Source organism: Carassius auratus, chromosome 13 (assembly GCF_003368295.1).
Source record: "Carassius auratus strain Wakin chromosome 13, ASM336829v1, whole genome shotgun sequence".
In the NCBI taxonomy this organism is placed as follows: Eukaryota; Metazoa; Chordata; class Actinopteri; order Cypriniformes; family Cyprinidae; genus Carassius; species Carassius auratus.
This window is the reverse complement of record NC_039255.1, coordinates 11,630,144-11,644,593: the sequence shown is the minus strand read 5'-3', so window position 1 is coordinate 11,644,593 and position 14,450 is coordinate 11,630,144. Positions and strand designations below refer to the sequence as shown.

Sequence of the window (14,450 nt, the reverse complement as noted above, 5' to 3'; positions counted from 1 at the left end):
AGGTGCATTGTATCATTCAGACAAATACTAAACAACATCATGGTAACACACGACACTAACATAACGCAAATAAACATCAATTTAACAGCCTTAGATGTAACATAACTGGCAAGAAAAAAACTAAGAAGAAACTGTTATTTCAATGAAAAAACATTTAAAAAAAAGGAATTCCCATTTTCACTATAAATTATATGTTCTTTTTTACATCCAAAAACTCTTTTAAATTAAAAATTAGATGTCCAATACAGGTTTTCACCATATATTGTGTAGTAATGTATGCTGCATTGGTATCAGTTATGAAAAACCAGGAACTCTGAATTAAACATTCAAGTAAACACACCAAAATATTATTTTCTTGTTAAATATACTCCAATAATCTTTTTTATTTACAACTTCATTTTCAGATTTTACTACATAAGAGTCTACCTTTTTATAATTTTTTTTAGTTTTGTTTTGTTTTTTGGGGGGTCTTGGCACTGAAGTTTCACCATTCATAAACACAGTCCATTATTAGACTGTAATGTGATTTTTCAATGTGAACTTATTCTTGTGAGAGCAGCACAAGAAAAGGCAGTTCTTTGAGGCGTGTCATCCATTTCCCATCCTGTAAGAACGCACGCGCGCGCGTGCGTGCGTGTGTGTGTGTGTGTGTGTGTGTGTGTATGCTCGTGACGGAGGACAGGGGGAGGAGCTTGACTGGAACTGAGAAGTTTGGTTCTGTTTTATTTTGCCCTGGCTTTGTTCCAGGGCAGAAATGCTCCGACCGAACATGTATCATTGTAATGTAGACACACAAAATACTTCGGAATCCCTTTTCAGCTCAGTGTCGAATGCTTGTAACAAAATAATGATATTGGGTGAAGGTCAATGTGCTTTGAATGGGAGCCAGGTCAGCAATCGAACTCTTGTTCAACACAGAAGCACTAATAGATATGACAAAGCATATACTGGAAAAAAGTATGAGTATATTGGGATTAAACAGCCACTGTGTCATTGTGGTCACAATTTTTCATCTCTATTTTTGACTGATATAATTTAAACTGTTGTTGACCTTTTTTATTTTCATCTTTTTCATTAGTTCCAGGAAGGTAAAACAAATAAACAAACGTCATTTAATTCATTAACTGACATCTGCTAAAGTATTTTCCCCCAAGATCTATGTGATTATTACCTCATCATGGTAATTATGACAACATCAGGGCTTATGATCTGATATGCTCAAAAGAACTCTATTGAGTCATTGATCTGTTCCCTTTGCTCTCATTAACATGCATAACAGAAACCTTGTTTTAAGGAAACAAATCTTGCTAAAATCCCACAGAAATGCTTGCGCTGTCCCTTCGTATGTATTGTTGTTTCTGTTTAGAAGCTGCATTGTGGTTTGCTACAGGCAGACAGGAAGCCACGATTTTAAACAGAATATCTTCCAGATAAGACCATAAGAAGAGTCTGTAGTGTGTCCTGTATTCACAGGTATTGACGTCTCTGGGGAAAGCAGCTATAATTCTTAGCTCTTACAAACCACACAATTTCAAGGAAAGTTGTGAGCTTCATCAGAATATAAAAAAATATCCATGTACTGACTTTAAATGTTTACCTAAAAATGAATGACTCACACCATTGGCTTGAAGGCCTATGATTGTTCCTGTTTTTCGTACGAGATTTAAAAGCATTTTCTATGATGCTTAAAGGAATAGTTCACCCAAGAAAAAGTAAAAAAAAAAAAAAAAAAAAAGAAATGCTAAAAACTCACCCTCAGACCATCCAAGTTTGTTTTTCATCAGAGCAGATTTGGAGGTCCACTACAGTGAATGGATGCAGTTTGTGTAATCTACGTAATACACAAACAAAATATGTGTCCCGTAACCATAATATTGCTTTCTCCAGTAAAACAGTTGTTGGAATCAGGAGAGAAATAACAGTAAAACAGAAGAAAACATTGTTTATGATTGAACATACAAAATCCAAGAGAACCTGCTGATTCATTTTACATTATTATCTAAAATTGACTTACACTACTGTTCAGAAGATTTGGATAAGGAAGTTTTTTTTTTTTTTTTCAGCATTTAAATGATCAGGGGACAGTAAAGACATTTGCAATGCTGCAAAAAAATGACTTCAACTTTCAACTTTCTATTTATCATAAAATTTAGAAAAAATAATTCTGCTTTCCACAAAAATATTAACATATCAACATTGACAATTATAATAAATAATAATTGTTACGAATCAGTTTGATCTATTTCTGAAGGATCCTGTGACAGTGAAATTTGGAGTAATGGCTGCTGAAATCAAGCTTCGCCACCAAAATGTAAAAATATATGTAACTAGTATGTAAATATATGTACATTTTTATAATATTCACAATATATCACAATTTTACAGTTTTTACTGTAAACTAATTTATCAACACCAAACATTTGAATGGTATAGTTTATATTTTTAGTCTTACAACTTCTATCACCTCAGAAGCGTGTTGGTAATTTATGATTTAGCACATTTCTGATTGATTATTAATGCAGTTTGTTAAACTGATGTTGCACGCAATATCTCATGCATATGCAACATATAAAAATCATCATAATTGTGTAACTCCAGTATTGAAATTACATAAAAACTGAAACAAAAAGTAAAAGTGTATATTTCCAAATTGTGGAAAAAAGTTAATCAAAAAACCTAATAAGGAAGTAAAAGAATTCCCAAATTGCTAAATCAATTGAGTAACTCGGCAGCATAACAATGGGTTTCTATGGATTATATATAGCCCTGTTGAGTTTTGAAACTGCTTGAATGACACAATGACTGCTTCATGGGTTTTCATAATTCTTGTTAGTATATGACAGCAGGTTTTGAAATATGAAAGCCAGACATATGTGCATCCAAAGGCTTCTCTTCATTCTTATAAATGAAGGTTATTTGAAAAGACATACACCATATTAGAGAGCTTCAACTTTTATTTACCTGAACTTTGGAATGTGAAACAGAAACAGACAATGCGTTCAAATAACCAGTATGAATGAAAACAAACATTTGCCATCTTCACATATCAGTAATGTAGCAACAACCCAGCTCAGAATGTAGCAAACATTACATACATGAAACGATAAAATCCATGTTCAGTAGTATAAACTTTAATTTGATCAAAATACAAAAACTCACTCAAAAATGCAATGTCTAAGCAAACTCCACAATTCGTATGTGTATGCTGAATAAAGTAACAATAGAATGAGACATTGGTCGTAGTTTTCGAAAGCCCTAATATCGCTTGAGTTACCGATAAAAACCCTTTTATGAACAGTATGTTTGAGAACCTTGGATAAGAAGCATGTGTAAAATGACATAGCCATTACCCAGGGACAATTCCCTGCTAGTTCCCATGTTAAGGAACACAATTACCCTGCCATAATTGAGCATTTGTGGACAAACAGCCCCAAACTACTCCAATATGACTATCAGACTGTTATGTACATAAACGTTTCATAAAATCTCAATGCTTTACCTAATTGGTTGCAGCATCCTACAGTATTTCCAAGACAACAAACCCTCCTGATTTTCAGGAAATACATTAAGTGAACATGAATCATAGCCTATATTTAAAGAAGAAAATCATGAACATCTTGAACACTTCTGGAATTCCACTCTATTCGGGGAAGAATGACCAGACAAAAGAATCGAGATGGCTCTCCTGCCCCATGCTGCTGGCAGGGTACGGAATCTGCGGGACCCTCTGATTGGGCCCACCAGCTTCCATTTGTCTCATGGTCTCTGCGGTACTTCCATTGGTGGTGGTGGAGTTCAGGAGCGCGGTGAAGGACTGCCCACAGTCCGAGCTGGGCCCCAACACAGCCATATTGCTCGGCCCTTGAGTTTCCTGCTTTAGTGGTTGGCCTGGCTGATGATTACCCATCAGGTGAAACAAATCATCATCTATGTTAACTGCATACATGTTGCCAGTTCCCATTGACCCACCGGTGCCTGTTGCCCCATTCTGTGTGCTTTGAGGCTGTTGGTGGCCATAGTTATACCAATTATGAGCTACTTCTACGCCTTGTCTTTGAGGTGGCTGTTGCGTTTGCTGGACCTGCTGGTTCAGTTGGTCCTGTCGAGGCTGGCTGCTATTTTGGCCATCAGGTTGAAGAATCTCTAGATCCATAGCGGTCAGCACAGGAAGGCTGTTTCCACTTTCCCCTGTGGTGGGCATACTGGAACTTGGGTTCACCTGCTGTAGGCCCACTCCATTACTGGCTCTGGCGGTGCTGGCGATTGGAGTGGTCCATGCTTGACTGAGTGTCCCTGACGGTAGGGGTTCTGTTAGGGGTGGCATCATGGAGCAGGATGGAGGGGTTTTGTTATAATAGCCTGTTAGATTTTGGCGCATCACCCCATGACTGGATGGACTATAATAATTTTGTTGCTCTGTAAGAAGAATACGCTGGGTTATATAGGAATACTGTTTACATAAAAAAAAATATATATAATATATTGGTATTTAGTTTGGGTGACATTAAAGGTGCCGTGCATCTTACCGAGTTTGATTCTCTGATTTATCATGCTTGGTGAAGGCACTGCTTTTTGTCTGTTCATGAAGCTCATGGATCCTTGGGAGAAGCTAGAGAAGGATTTCATCTGGCTTTCAATTTTACGTTTCTTCTCTTGACAGCGATATGGATCTGCAAAAAAATAAAACATAAAAAAAAAATTAATATATAAATAAAATAATGCATGATGCTCATGCTCGCAAAACTGACTATCAATTAAATTCTTTTTTTAATATTTTATTGTGGGTACTCTTATTTGTCATTGACACATTTGTAACACAATGAATAGTGAAGGCATGGGCCAAAATCAAATCAAATCCATGATGTGTATTTCATAAAACGACGGGATGATCTCTTACCTTTGTCATCGGGGAGATAGCGGAACTCCATGGGCTCACTGACCTCCTGGTCCGTGGGCCGGCGCAGCTGCATGCGCACTGTGACAGGGGCTGTGATGGCGGTGTCATAGTAGGCGGGTGTCTTGAACACTATGGCCACTTGCCGGTGTACGTCTGCCTGAGAGAAGGAGCCTTTGGCCTCCCAGGTCTGAGTGAAGAACCTCACCTCAATGTCATCTAGAGTAAGGTGATGTGATGGTATTAAATAAAAGAATGGCATAAAAAAACTAGCAATGGAAGATGGATAGATAATTTCCCATAAAATAAAATGAATGAATGATGAATAAAAGAAAAGAACATATAATAACTTGATAAATACCTACATGAATTTCAGATCTCTATTTCAGCTTTTCATTTTCTTTCAGTTAGCAAAATGGCTGAAATCGATAATCGGTAATTTTTTTTAAATAATTAAACTGTTCCCATACCTTTCTGCACTTTATCGCAGAGGAGGAAAATCTCATCACCTCCCTTTACACTGCCACTGTTCTTGTTCACCCGGCAGATTCGCAGTTCGGCTGTATTCGGGGCCCCTGAAACAAGCACAGGCCATTGAGATTAGAAAATCCTAACAGACTTGAAACACAGACATGCACTGCTATGAGCAGTAGGAATCCAATTTTCACATTCTTTCACTTTATCAGAGTATCTGCAGGCACAGCTACACTTGCAAACATTATGTCCCGAGACTAAAAAGCAGCCCAACCTGTCATGATATAGAGAGTAAGGGCGGGGTGGTTTATTACTTCCTCTTTTCTTGGTTGTATAAAACTGATTTCTGTGATGGCAAAGAACAGTCTACCATATTAACACTGGCTAAGACTATATCAAAGATTTCAGGTCAAATGTACCTATGTATGCTTGTTTTGAGTATTTACATGTTTTGTTTTACTACAGAATTTTACTGCATTGTCATGAGAACAGCATGAAAGACTTGAGAATCAGCCTCTACACGCAGACGAAAGGGTTTAACCAAGTCATGGCCTAACCCCCACCCCCATCCTTTTTATCTGCTAACTTATTTAGCATCACACAACCACACAAAACACTCTGCAAGAATTGCTGTTCTGCATCATGCAGTACACAACCATCACGTGAGGAAGTGTTGAAATGGACCATGCTCATTTCCTGTAGTGTGGGATGTGGTCACTTACAGAACTGTCACCTAAGCGATGCATACACAGCTTCTTGCTCTGTGTTAGCAGTGACTTGAATCATGTTTAATGCCACACAATACATTAGTCAAAGGGGCTGCAGGAAAGTTATGCTCTGAAGGGTATCACTATACCACGTTCTTCACAATCTAATATGTAATATCAAATATAGCAGATACGGAAAACCAATAATGATTATTAAACCGCTAATTTTGACCATTAAATAATCCTAAATTTCAACAACTACAGACTTATTTTTGCTAATTTGCATTGATTATAAATTATAGAACATGACGTAAAACATATCATTTAACAAGTTCTATAATTGAAGATTATATAAAATTCCACAAAAATGTTTTAGCTACTAATAAATGTTACATTTAGCTTGGTTGTTAAGTAGTGGAGTGAAATTTCAAAAATTCTCAATATCACGTACTTTTATACTTTTAAAAATCATGATATTACAATAAATAAATAGTGTAATCATTTTTATTTTATTTAAATCAACAAACTAAAGGCAAAACTAAAAAGGCACCATAATAAAACATATATATGAATAATAAATATTGTATTCTATTTCACGATTAGCCCTACCATCCCAGTTGAAGTGTAATTCTTTACAGCTAGCGGCACAACCCAGTTCTGCCACTCACCAAAGAGCTAAATAAGCTAAATTAAAAGTCACTGGCTGAGTTAGTGTTGTAATGTTGCCAAACAAACAGTTTTCAGTTCCATTTGTTGCCATGCAGTAATGACACACTTCACATTTAATGCTGGGTGCTGCTTCTTATGTGTGTCAACTCACTGTTGTCATAGATGGGGTTGGAGACGATGGGAGGCAGCGTGGTGTTGTACATCCCGGTCTCATCTTGCAGGAAAACTTGGAAGCAAAGACGCACCACATTCAGATCATACTCCTCAGTCTGTAACAGCTGTTCCCGGAGAACTGTGGACACAAAACATGTGCTCAATGTTGCAGTGTACACAATAAAAAAACATATCAACACATTAATCCTAAATGTAATTTGTGTGTCAAAACAGAGCAGGACATTTTTAGAGTGTCATGTGAATGAGGTGAATGAAGAGGAAAGCAGAAGAGCAAGAAGAAAATGAAACTGGCACGAGAATGAAAACCAGGTCAGTTCGTTTAAAACACATTTGTGACACAACTTGTGATAGGTTTTTAACATGAGAATTCTCTCATGATAAAAAAAGCATGCAGTTCTGAAAATTAAAAATAAATATATACTGTAATGCAAAAAACTAATAATATATTATTTTAAAAATTAATTTCTTTCACCTGTCTAAGGATTGTGCTGTTTTGCATTGCCTTTTGTTTGATAATTTAAATAAATGTACTTTACGTTAATTTAGTACTTTTTACAGTAAATTATTGTAATGTTTATAATTTATGCAAAATATGTACGTTTATGTGTACATATAAATATTTAAAATTCTAAATTATAGATAATATAAATTTTACTGCTTATCGTAATTTTACAGTAATTTTTCGACTTGGGTATGGTTGACTTCAAATTTGGTTGTGATACCATGTATAAATAAGTGATATAAAGGAATAATTTGAATTCAGATGTAGTTATTTGCGTTTATTTTTTTTACAATATAATTCTTTTTTTTTTGACTGCTTCTATGTTATATTTTGGACTTGTACGCATGACATGTCGTAATAATGAACGCCCGAATAAGGTGCATTTGAAGGCGGCATTAATATAAAGCATAATCGTTGTCCAAGTCAGAAAAGCAGCATGTAGTGCTCTTCCAGATTCTACCCAGCAGCATCACCAGAAATGCCACTGACACATCAGCCTACAAGCACACTCCCACCCACACGGGGGCTCGTGCAGACATTTCTCACTGTGCATTATCTCCGCCCACTCTAACTCTCAAGAGTCTGTCTCTTCTCACCCCACGGCTATCCCGCCCACAGCCGTGATGTGCTTTGAGCACTCTGAGGTCACAGCAGGTGGAAATATCGCAGTGGGTTAGAAAGAGAGCTCGAGTGACAGCGTATCACTGACGGCTCCGCAGTGAAGGGGGCGGCCTCCTGACGTGAAGGGACACCTCTGTCCAGACCACAACCCCAGAAATGTGCAAGAAAGATGGAGACAGAAGCTGAGCAGCGAGAAGCAAATCAGACACATGTAAAACAAACAAGAAGGAACAGAGGAACAGAGATAAGGTGGGAGGAGATGAGTGGGTGGGGAAGACAGCGAGAGGCGGAGTGTGAGAAAAGGCAACTGCGAGCCACGGTGTGGTCATGTTTATTTGCGTATATGTGCGCCTCTAGTTCTGCATTTAGTGAAGTCAGAGAGCAAGACGAATGAGTGGACAGGAGTTGCAGGTGGGTGATGAATTAGGTTAGCGTGGGCTGGTGGAAGATGAAGCTGAGGGTTCGAGTTGTAGAGAGAAATGGGGGCAGGCAAGTGAAGATTCTCCATTCTGTGGGCATACCACCATTCCCAAGCCTGACACTCATCTCTCGTCACCTGAACCCACCATCTGTGAAACCTAACACCCACTCAGCACCCATAACGGCAAATCCAACTATGGGCAACCCTACTGACACCACACGTTTTTACAGCTACATACTTTTTTGCAACATGGCACTTATGCCTACCTATTAAACTAGTTGTGATTTCGAACAATTGTGAGTTATCGTGCATATATTACCAACCAAATAAGGGAATTGCAATCAAATGAAAGAATGTCATGAAATGCAAATTTTGCCTTAATTTGTACCCTCAAACCCTCAGGTTTTAATGCGAACATGCAGTGCTCTGGATTCACTTAATGTTAATATTTATGCATATTTTTGGATGTTACAGTTTGGACCACCCTGATGCATGAAAATGACAAAATTACATTTACATTTCATTATTTAGCCTACTCTAAATGAATCACTAAAACAAATGTATTATTTGCAAAATATTCTAATATTATATTATATTGGCTAGATATAAATGGTGAATTATAAATGGAAGGTGGACCCAAATTAGAAAATATTTGATTTATGTATAATTATATTTATGTGATAAAAAGTCTATCACATAAATAAAAAGAAAAAACTTTCTACTTTCAAGAAAATGTCATGTTTAATTCAGTGTGCTACTTGCTGTTTCTCTGTTTGCAAAATTTACTAGCAGCGACGGAGTGAAACCTCTTTTAAATTAACTTTTTTTTTATTGTAGGAGTATCAAGCAGAACATAAAACAATAACCTCATTCATCACAATTAGTGGTATGACATTTAATCCTTAGCTATACTTTCATGTCTCCAACAGCCCTAACCACAAAATGAATACCTCCTCGCAAAAAAACTAAACAAAAAAACATTTGATTACCTAGTCAATAAATAAAATGAATTATAATATACACTATATATGCATGCATCATGAATGCAATCATTGTGGGATAACGTCAGTGAAAAATGAAGTCATCTCTGGCAGGTCAACCCTTTGACACATGACCAAACTTCAAAAGTAATATCAAAACTAATCTCACAATGACTGCCACCATGACTAATCTACCTAATTTCAAGGGATTGTGAGTGTTATGCAGCCAAACAGAGAGATCTTTATTTGGTCATCACAGCAGAAACGAGAGCAGTCCCTAAAACAGCCCTTCACCACAGAGAGCAGCAGGACAAGGATGAGGAACTAAACAAAGTTAAGTTCACAGTCTAACAGTCCCTATGTTCACGATGATTCTTGTTGAAGCCCTTCATATAGAAAACTATAAAGAATATCCTCGATATTAAAGTCTCATTTCCAAAATCTCCTACTCTGTAGGTCAACTAGTCAGACTAATCAGAATTATTTATCAGAAAAACATTGCTGGTGGTGGTAAAAGACAATCTGAAACTTGGACCTGGAAAACCACCCAGATAAGCTGCTTTACAAATGTTGATGTTGTAATTTCCACCCACACAATAGTTTGTATGGAATTCCTGAAGTATTTGTCTGTTTGCAAATTCTAAGCAGAATAAGCGACAGTTATTAATTACACAAAAAGTATAGTTCCTTTATATATTCCTCCCTCTCTGAATAAATTCCCCCTGATCATATGGCTCTCAATACCGCAGACAGTTGTTCAATACTAAATAAAGAGAAGTGTTTTTTTCTACTCTAAATGCATTGTCAGATTATGAGAGTAAAAGTGAAAGAAACTGGGTCAGTGATAAGAGGTAAGAGAGGTGATTAAAAGGCCCAGATGGAATTTGCAAATCTGATAATTCTGTGATGTATAACTAATTTGTAAGACACTTTGGATAGTAGCATCTACTAAATGAATACATTTAAATAAGAAAAAATTAGTTGGGGCAAATGTGGATTTTTTTTTTTTTTTTTAATCATTTGGCCCCAATTTGGATTCAATTTGTGGACTTTTCTGTGTACGCAGATTCTATTTAGGCCTGGAGGAAATAAAAGTGTGGTTGGTTCTCACCATTAAAGGGGTTGATTCTTCGTGCAATCCTCTGCATTATGGCATCTCTCACTTCTCGTCTCCGCACACACTGGATACCCAGATTCTGAAAACTGAGGAAAACAAAGAAACAGTGTTAAACCGTGCAGATTGATTTTGAGCGGCCAGATTGGTTAAGTTCTATGTATTGTCCATCTTGAAAACTGATCCCAATGAATAAAGCTAACAGGAACAGTGAGGTTAGAACTAATCATATTGCCATATTGTTTAAAATTGAGGGCAGACTGGAGCTCTAAAGCTCTCATTTTGCATATCCGGGGAATCCCCGCACGGCTCCCTACTCTGACACAACATGCTTCTTAAAAAAAAAAAAAGAAATTTAATAAAAAGAAGAATGGACAGGAAGAGAAATGTGGTAGTGTGTGGGCTGGAGTAATATGGAAAGCACATTGGAATGGCTTTGATGTGGGACGCAGAGATGTTTCATTTCATTAGAAGAAAAATGGTAACAGAACCAAATGAGATTAGAGCAAAATATGCAGATAATATATCAACAATCAAAGGGTTTTAAACTTCTGTATTCATGTGACATTAAAATGATTTCGACATTTTCACATTAAAAGCATCCACTTACGCGATGACTCTTCGTTCAGGTCCAAACTCTGCCTCATAATAACCATCCTTGCAGTCCTTTCCCACCAGATCATGAGGATGTGGTTTATATGGCTCGCTTTTCGTCACCAGGGTAACACGGACTTTTCCTTTCCTGGTAACATTTAGAATCTAATAGGGAGAGATGCCGTTTATAGAATCACTTAGTAAGTAACATTCTCCTTAAAGTCAAATTATACAGTCAGTTATTTTTCTAGTGGTGTAAGATACCTGAATGCTTGGGTAGGTTCTGTTATTGTCTGAGCTTCTTTCTCCAGGTATGCTGCCTGCTGAACGACCCTCACATTTATACCTGAAGCGCATGCCTCTCTGTTTTGGCTGCTCGAAGATTTGAGCACATGGATCTCCCACTGCACAGAACGGCAAAATGATGTCAGTCAGAGAAGTGAATTTCATTCATTTAAATATTCAAATATTCAAAAGCATTTCAAAACTTAAACAAGTCCTATTATTTATTAAAATGACAACACTGAAGACGCAAAGGAATAAGACAATGGGCTTGAAACACCTGCAGAAACAACATCTTGTGTTTTTCACAGAACCTGACCATAACCTGACCACAAACAACCCAGCCTGCTGGTAAATAATTTCCCTTTCTCTGCACCTGTCAGCACAGACCTTTAGCAGCTCGTCCAGGTGCCATTAAACTAAGTATATCATAGCTCCTTTAAACACCTGCACAAACAGCTGCATTTGCCATGCGATATATTTGGTCGTTTTGAACACACTTGCTTCTGACATCGACAAGAACATGTGGGATCTATTTGCCTATGCATTCTTACACTGTGAAAAGTCATAAAATAAGCTGGGGAAGCTATTAAATCTATGGTTGTAATGCATGAAATAGAGCTAATGTATGATATAGTGAAGGGTGAAGATGTCACACTACTGCCTGCTCAAGAGATTTGTCACTTACAGGAAGTTGTATTTTTATCAAATAAAAGAGGAAGTAAGGTAAGAAAATCAGAAGAAAAAAAAAATTTCAAGGGCAACTGGGTGACGTTTAAACATACTTAGTGAGTAATTAGGCAAAGTTTATGATCCACCCTAAACATGTTACTGACGTCAGTAACGACAGAATGCTTTTTAACTTTGGCTCAGATGAAGATGTACTTACTTAGATTGGGGTCCCTGTGCATTGAGAGGGAATGCACTGTACAGGAAAGCATGGATAGAAGAACACAGATTAATAAAATCAGATAAATATATTGTAATTCTTTTTATATTGTACAAGAATGCACAGACGTGCAGATGAGAATAAGAGAGTTGAAACCGCTTTAAAAAAGTTCCTCATTTTGATTTCCTGCTTGGTCCCTCATGTATTCATGTAACGTTACTGACAACTCCTTTGATTTGTTTTTAATTTAGATTTGTTTCGATTTATCTTCAGTTTCGAAGTCTTAACTTTAGAACTTTGTTTTCAGGTAATGCGAATCATATTGCTTTTGTTTCACAAGTGATTTCCACAACTCTGCTTTTTATTTCCTGTAATACATAAAACTATGAAGAGCCTGTATTGTTTTTTTTCTTAAACGGAATCAGATTTGAACATGTAACGTTAGAACATGATATATTGTAAGATTAACGTTACATAGTAAATTACATTTACAAACCCAAGAATACAGAAAATAACATAAAAAGTCATTGTTTTTTAGATGGATTATACATAATAAATATTATAAGTTGGCAGATTAAGTATCTTTAAATTACAATCTAAACGACTCAAAACAACGATGCTGTTGTGAGTGGAATATCTTTAACACAGCTTTGAATTGTACACATAATTTAATTATAGACATCAAAGATAGAGAAAGGGAAAAGAAAAATACATTTGATTAATTTAATAAATACTGATACTCACCATCCATGTTATGCGAGCACCCTTGTCTTAGGTTTTACGTCTGAGCTCTAAAGTGCTGAACAGATATACAGTGAAGTAACACTTCGACACAGAAGACTAGGCCTACTGACTGGGAATTCCCCACTATATACAAATGCCCGCCTACATATCAGGTCACGCCCCTTACTTGTGGCAAGCCATTTTAACAGTTCTCAGTTAATTCTTTAACGTACTCGCAATAAATCACAATATTGACTTTTTCAGCTTTGCTAATAATTCTTTTATTAGATACTATCATTTTTTCTGTCCCATTTGCTAGATGCTCACTATTCCAATAGTAGCAAGTAAATTTACTTTCACATTTTTGCCTTTCACGAATTTTATGTATTCCAATTGCTGATACTTCAATGCAGTTTTACTATTAGCTATGCATTAGGTGCAAGTAGGCTACTTGTTCTTTTGTTGTAACTTTTACAAATAGTTATCGTCTAATTTTCTTAGTGCTAACTGAATAGGCACTAGGATGTGTTTATTCCATTTGTTAATAGCTAGTGACTACTAAGATTTTTAGAACTATAAAGTAGCCATTCTAATTATTCATTACTCAAAGTAAAAAAAAAAAAATGCAACTTGTGAACATTTTTAGTAGTAACAAGTGGGATAGACCCAATAGGTAGTATCTTAATAATACTAGTAATATCAGTACAGATAGGTGGAAAGATAATAGTAACCAAGAAACAAGACAAAACAAAAAAAAAATTGTTGTTGTGCTTTCTGTGTTGATAACATTTTGTGGAGCATAAATATCCCCTTTCAGTCTAGCAATACATATGCTACTGTTAAAATTTTTTTTCATTCATTAAAATAAGGTGTTAATAAAACCGTGTTAGCGCAATAAATATAGATATATTAGACATTACAGATTTAATTTATGCCAAAGGCTCAATGGAAATCTGATTAGACAACATGGTACCAGCATTCCAGCCATTATATTTTGCCAGTAGATACCTGGTGAACGTGATTTCACCCAGTACATCATGTTACAGGGATCAACATCATTGTTGAACAACATTCCAATTAACCAATCAGAATTGAGGTATAAGTTTTCAAGAAATGTCAGTTTTATGCTTACATCAGGGTTAGATGCTTCTACGCCCTATTGATTCACCAATCAATTCCCTCTGATATTAATAATACATTATGTGTAGGGTTAGGTTAAGGTAAAAAAAAATTGATCCAGGATCATGTCGCACTTGGCAAAATCATGGCGATCGTAGATGCCTACACCAAATTTATATATTTCATAGATGATATTACTCCCAAAAACAAATTTTAAGGTACAGATATAATTTGTTGTAAGCAACCTAGAAAATAAACCCTTGGCGGATTGCACATGCACACATAAC

General features: G+C 36.3%; 1 protein-coding gene across 1 annotated transcript; it reads right to left on the bottom strand.

Moving 5' to 3' along the window:
- Positions 1–2,936: 2,936 nt before the first annotated feature.
- LOC113112658 (proto-oncogene c-Rel-like) lies at positions 2,937–13,186 on the bottom strand. Its single transcript, XM_026278415.1, has 10 exons — positions 13,066–13,186; positions 12,322–12,357; positions 11,415–11,554; positions 11,167–11,315; positions 10,554–10,645; positions 6,896–7,036; positions 5,365–5,469; positions 4,898–5,113; positions 4,527–4,670; positions 2,937–4,416 (listed from the first exon to the last, which is right to left on the bottom strand). Exons 1-10 carry the CDS (start codon positions 13,070–13,072, stop codon positions 3,641–3,643), a joined length of 1,806 nt encoding a protein of 601 aa, XP_026134200.1. The 5' UTR covers positions 13,073–13,186; the 3' UTR covers positions 2,937–3,640.
- Between the last annotated feature and the right edge of the window lie 1,264 nt (positions 13,187–14,450).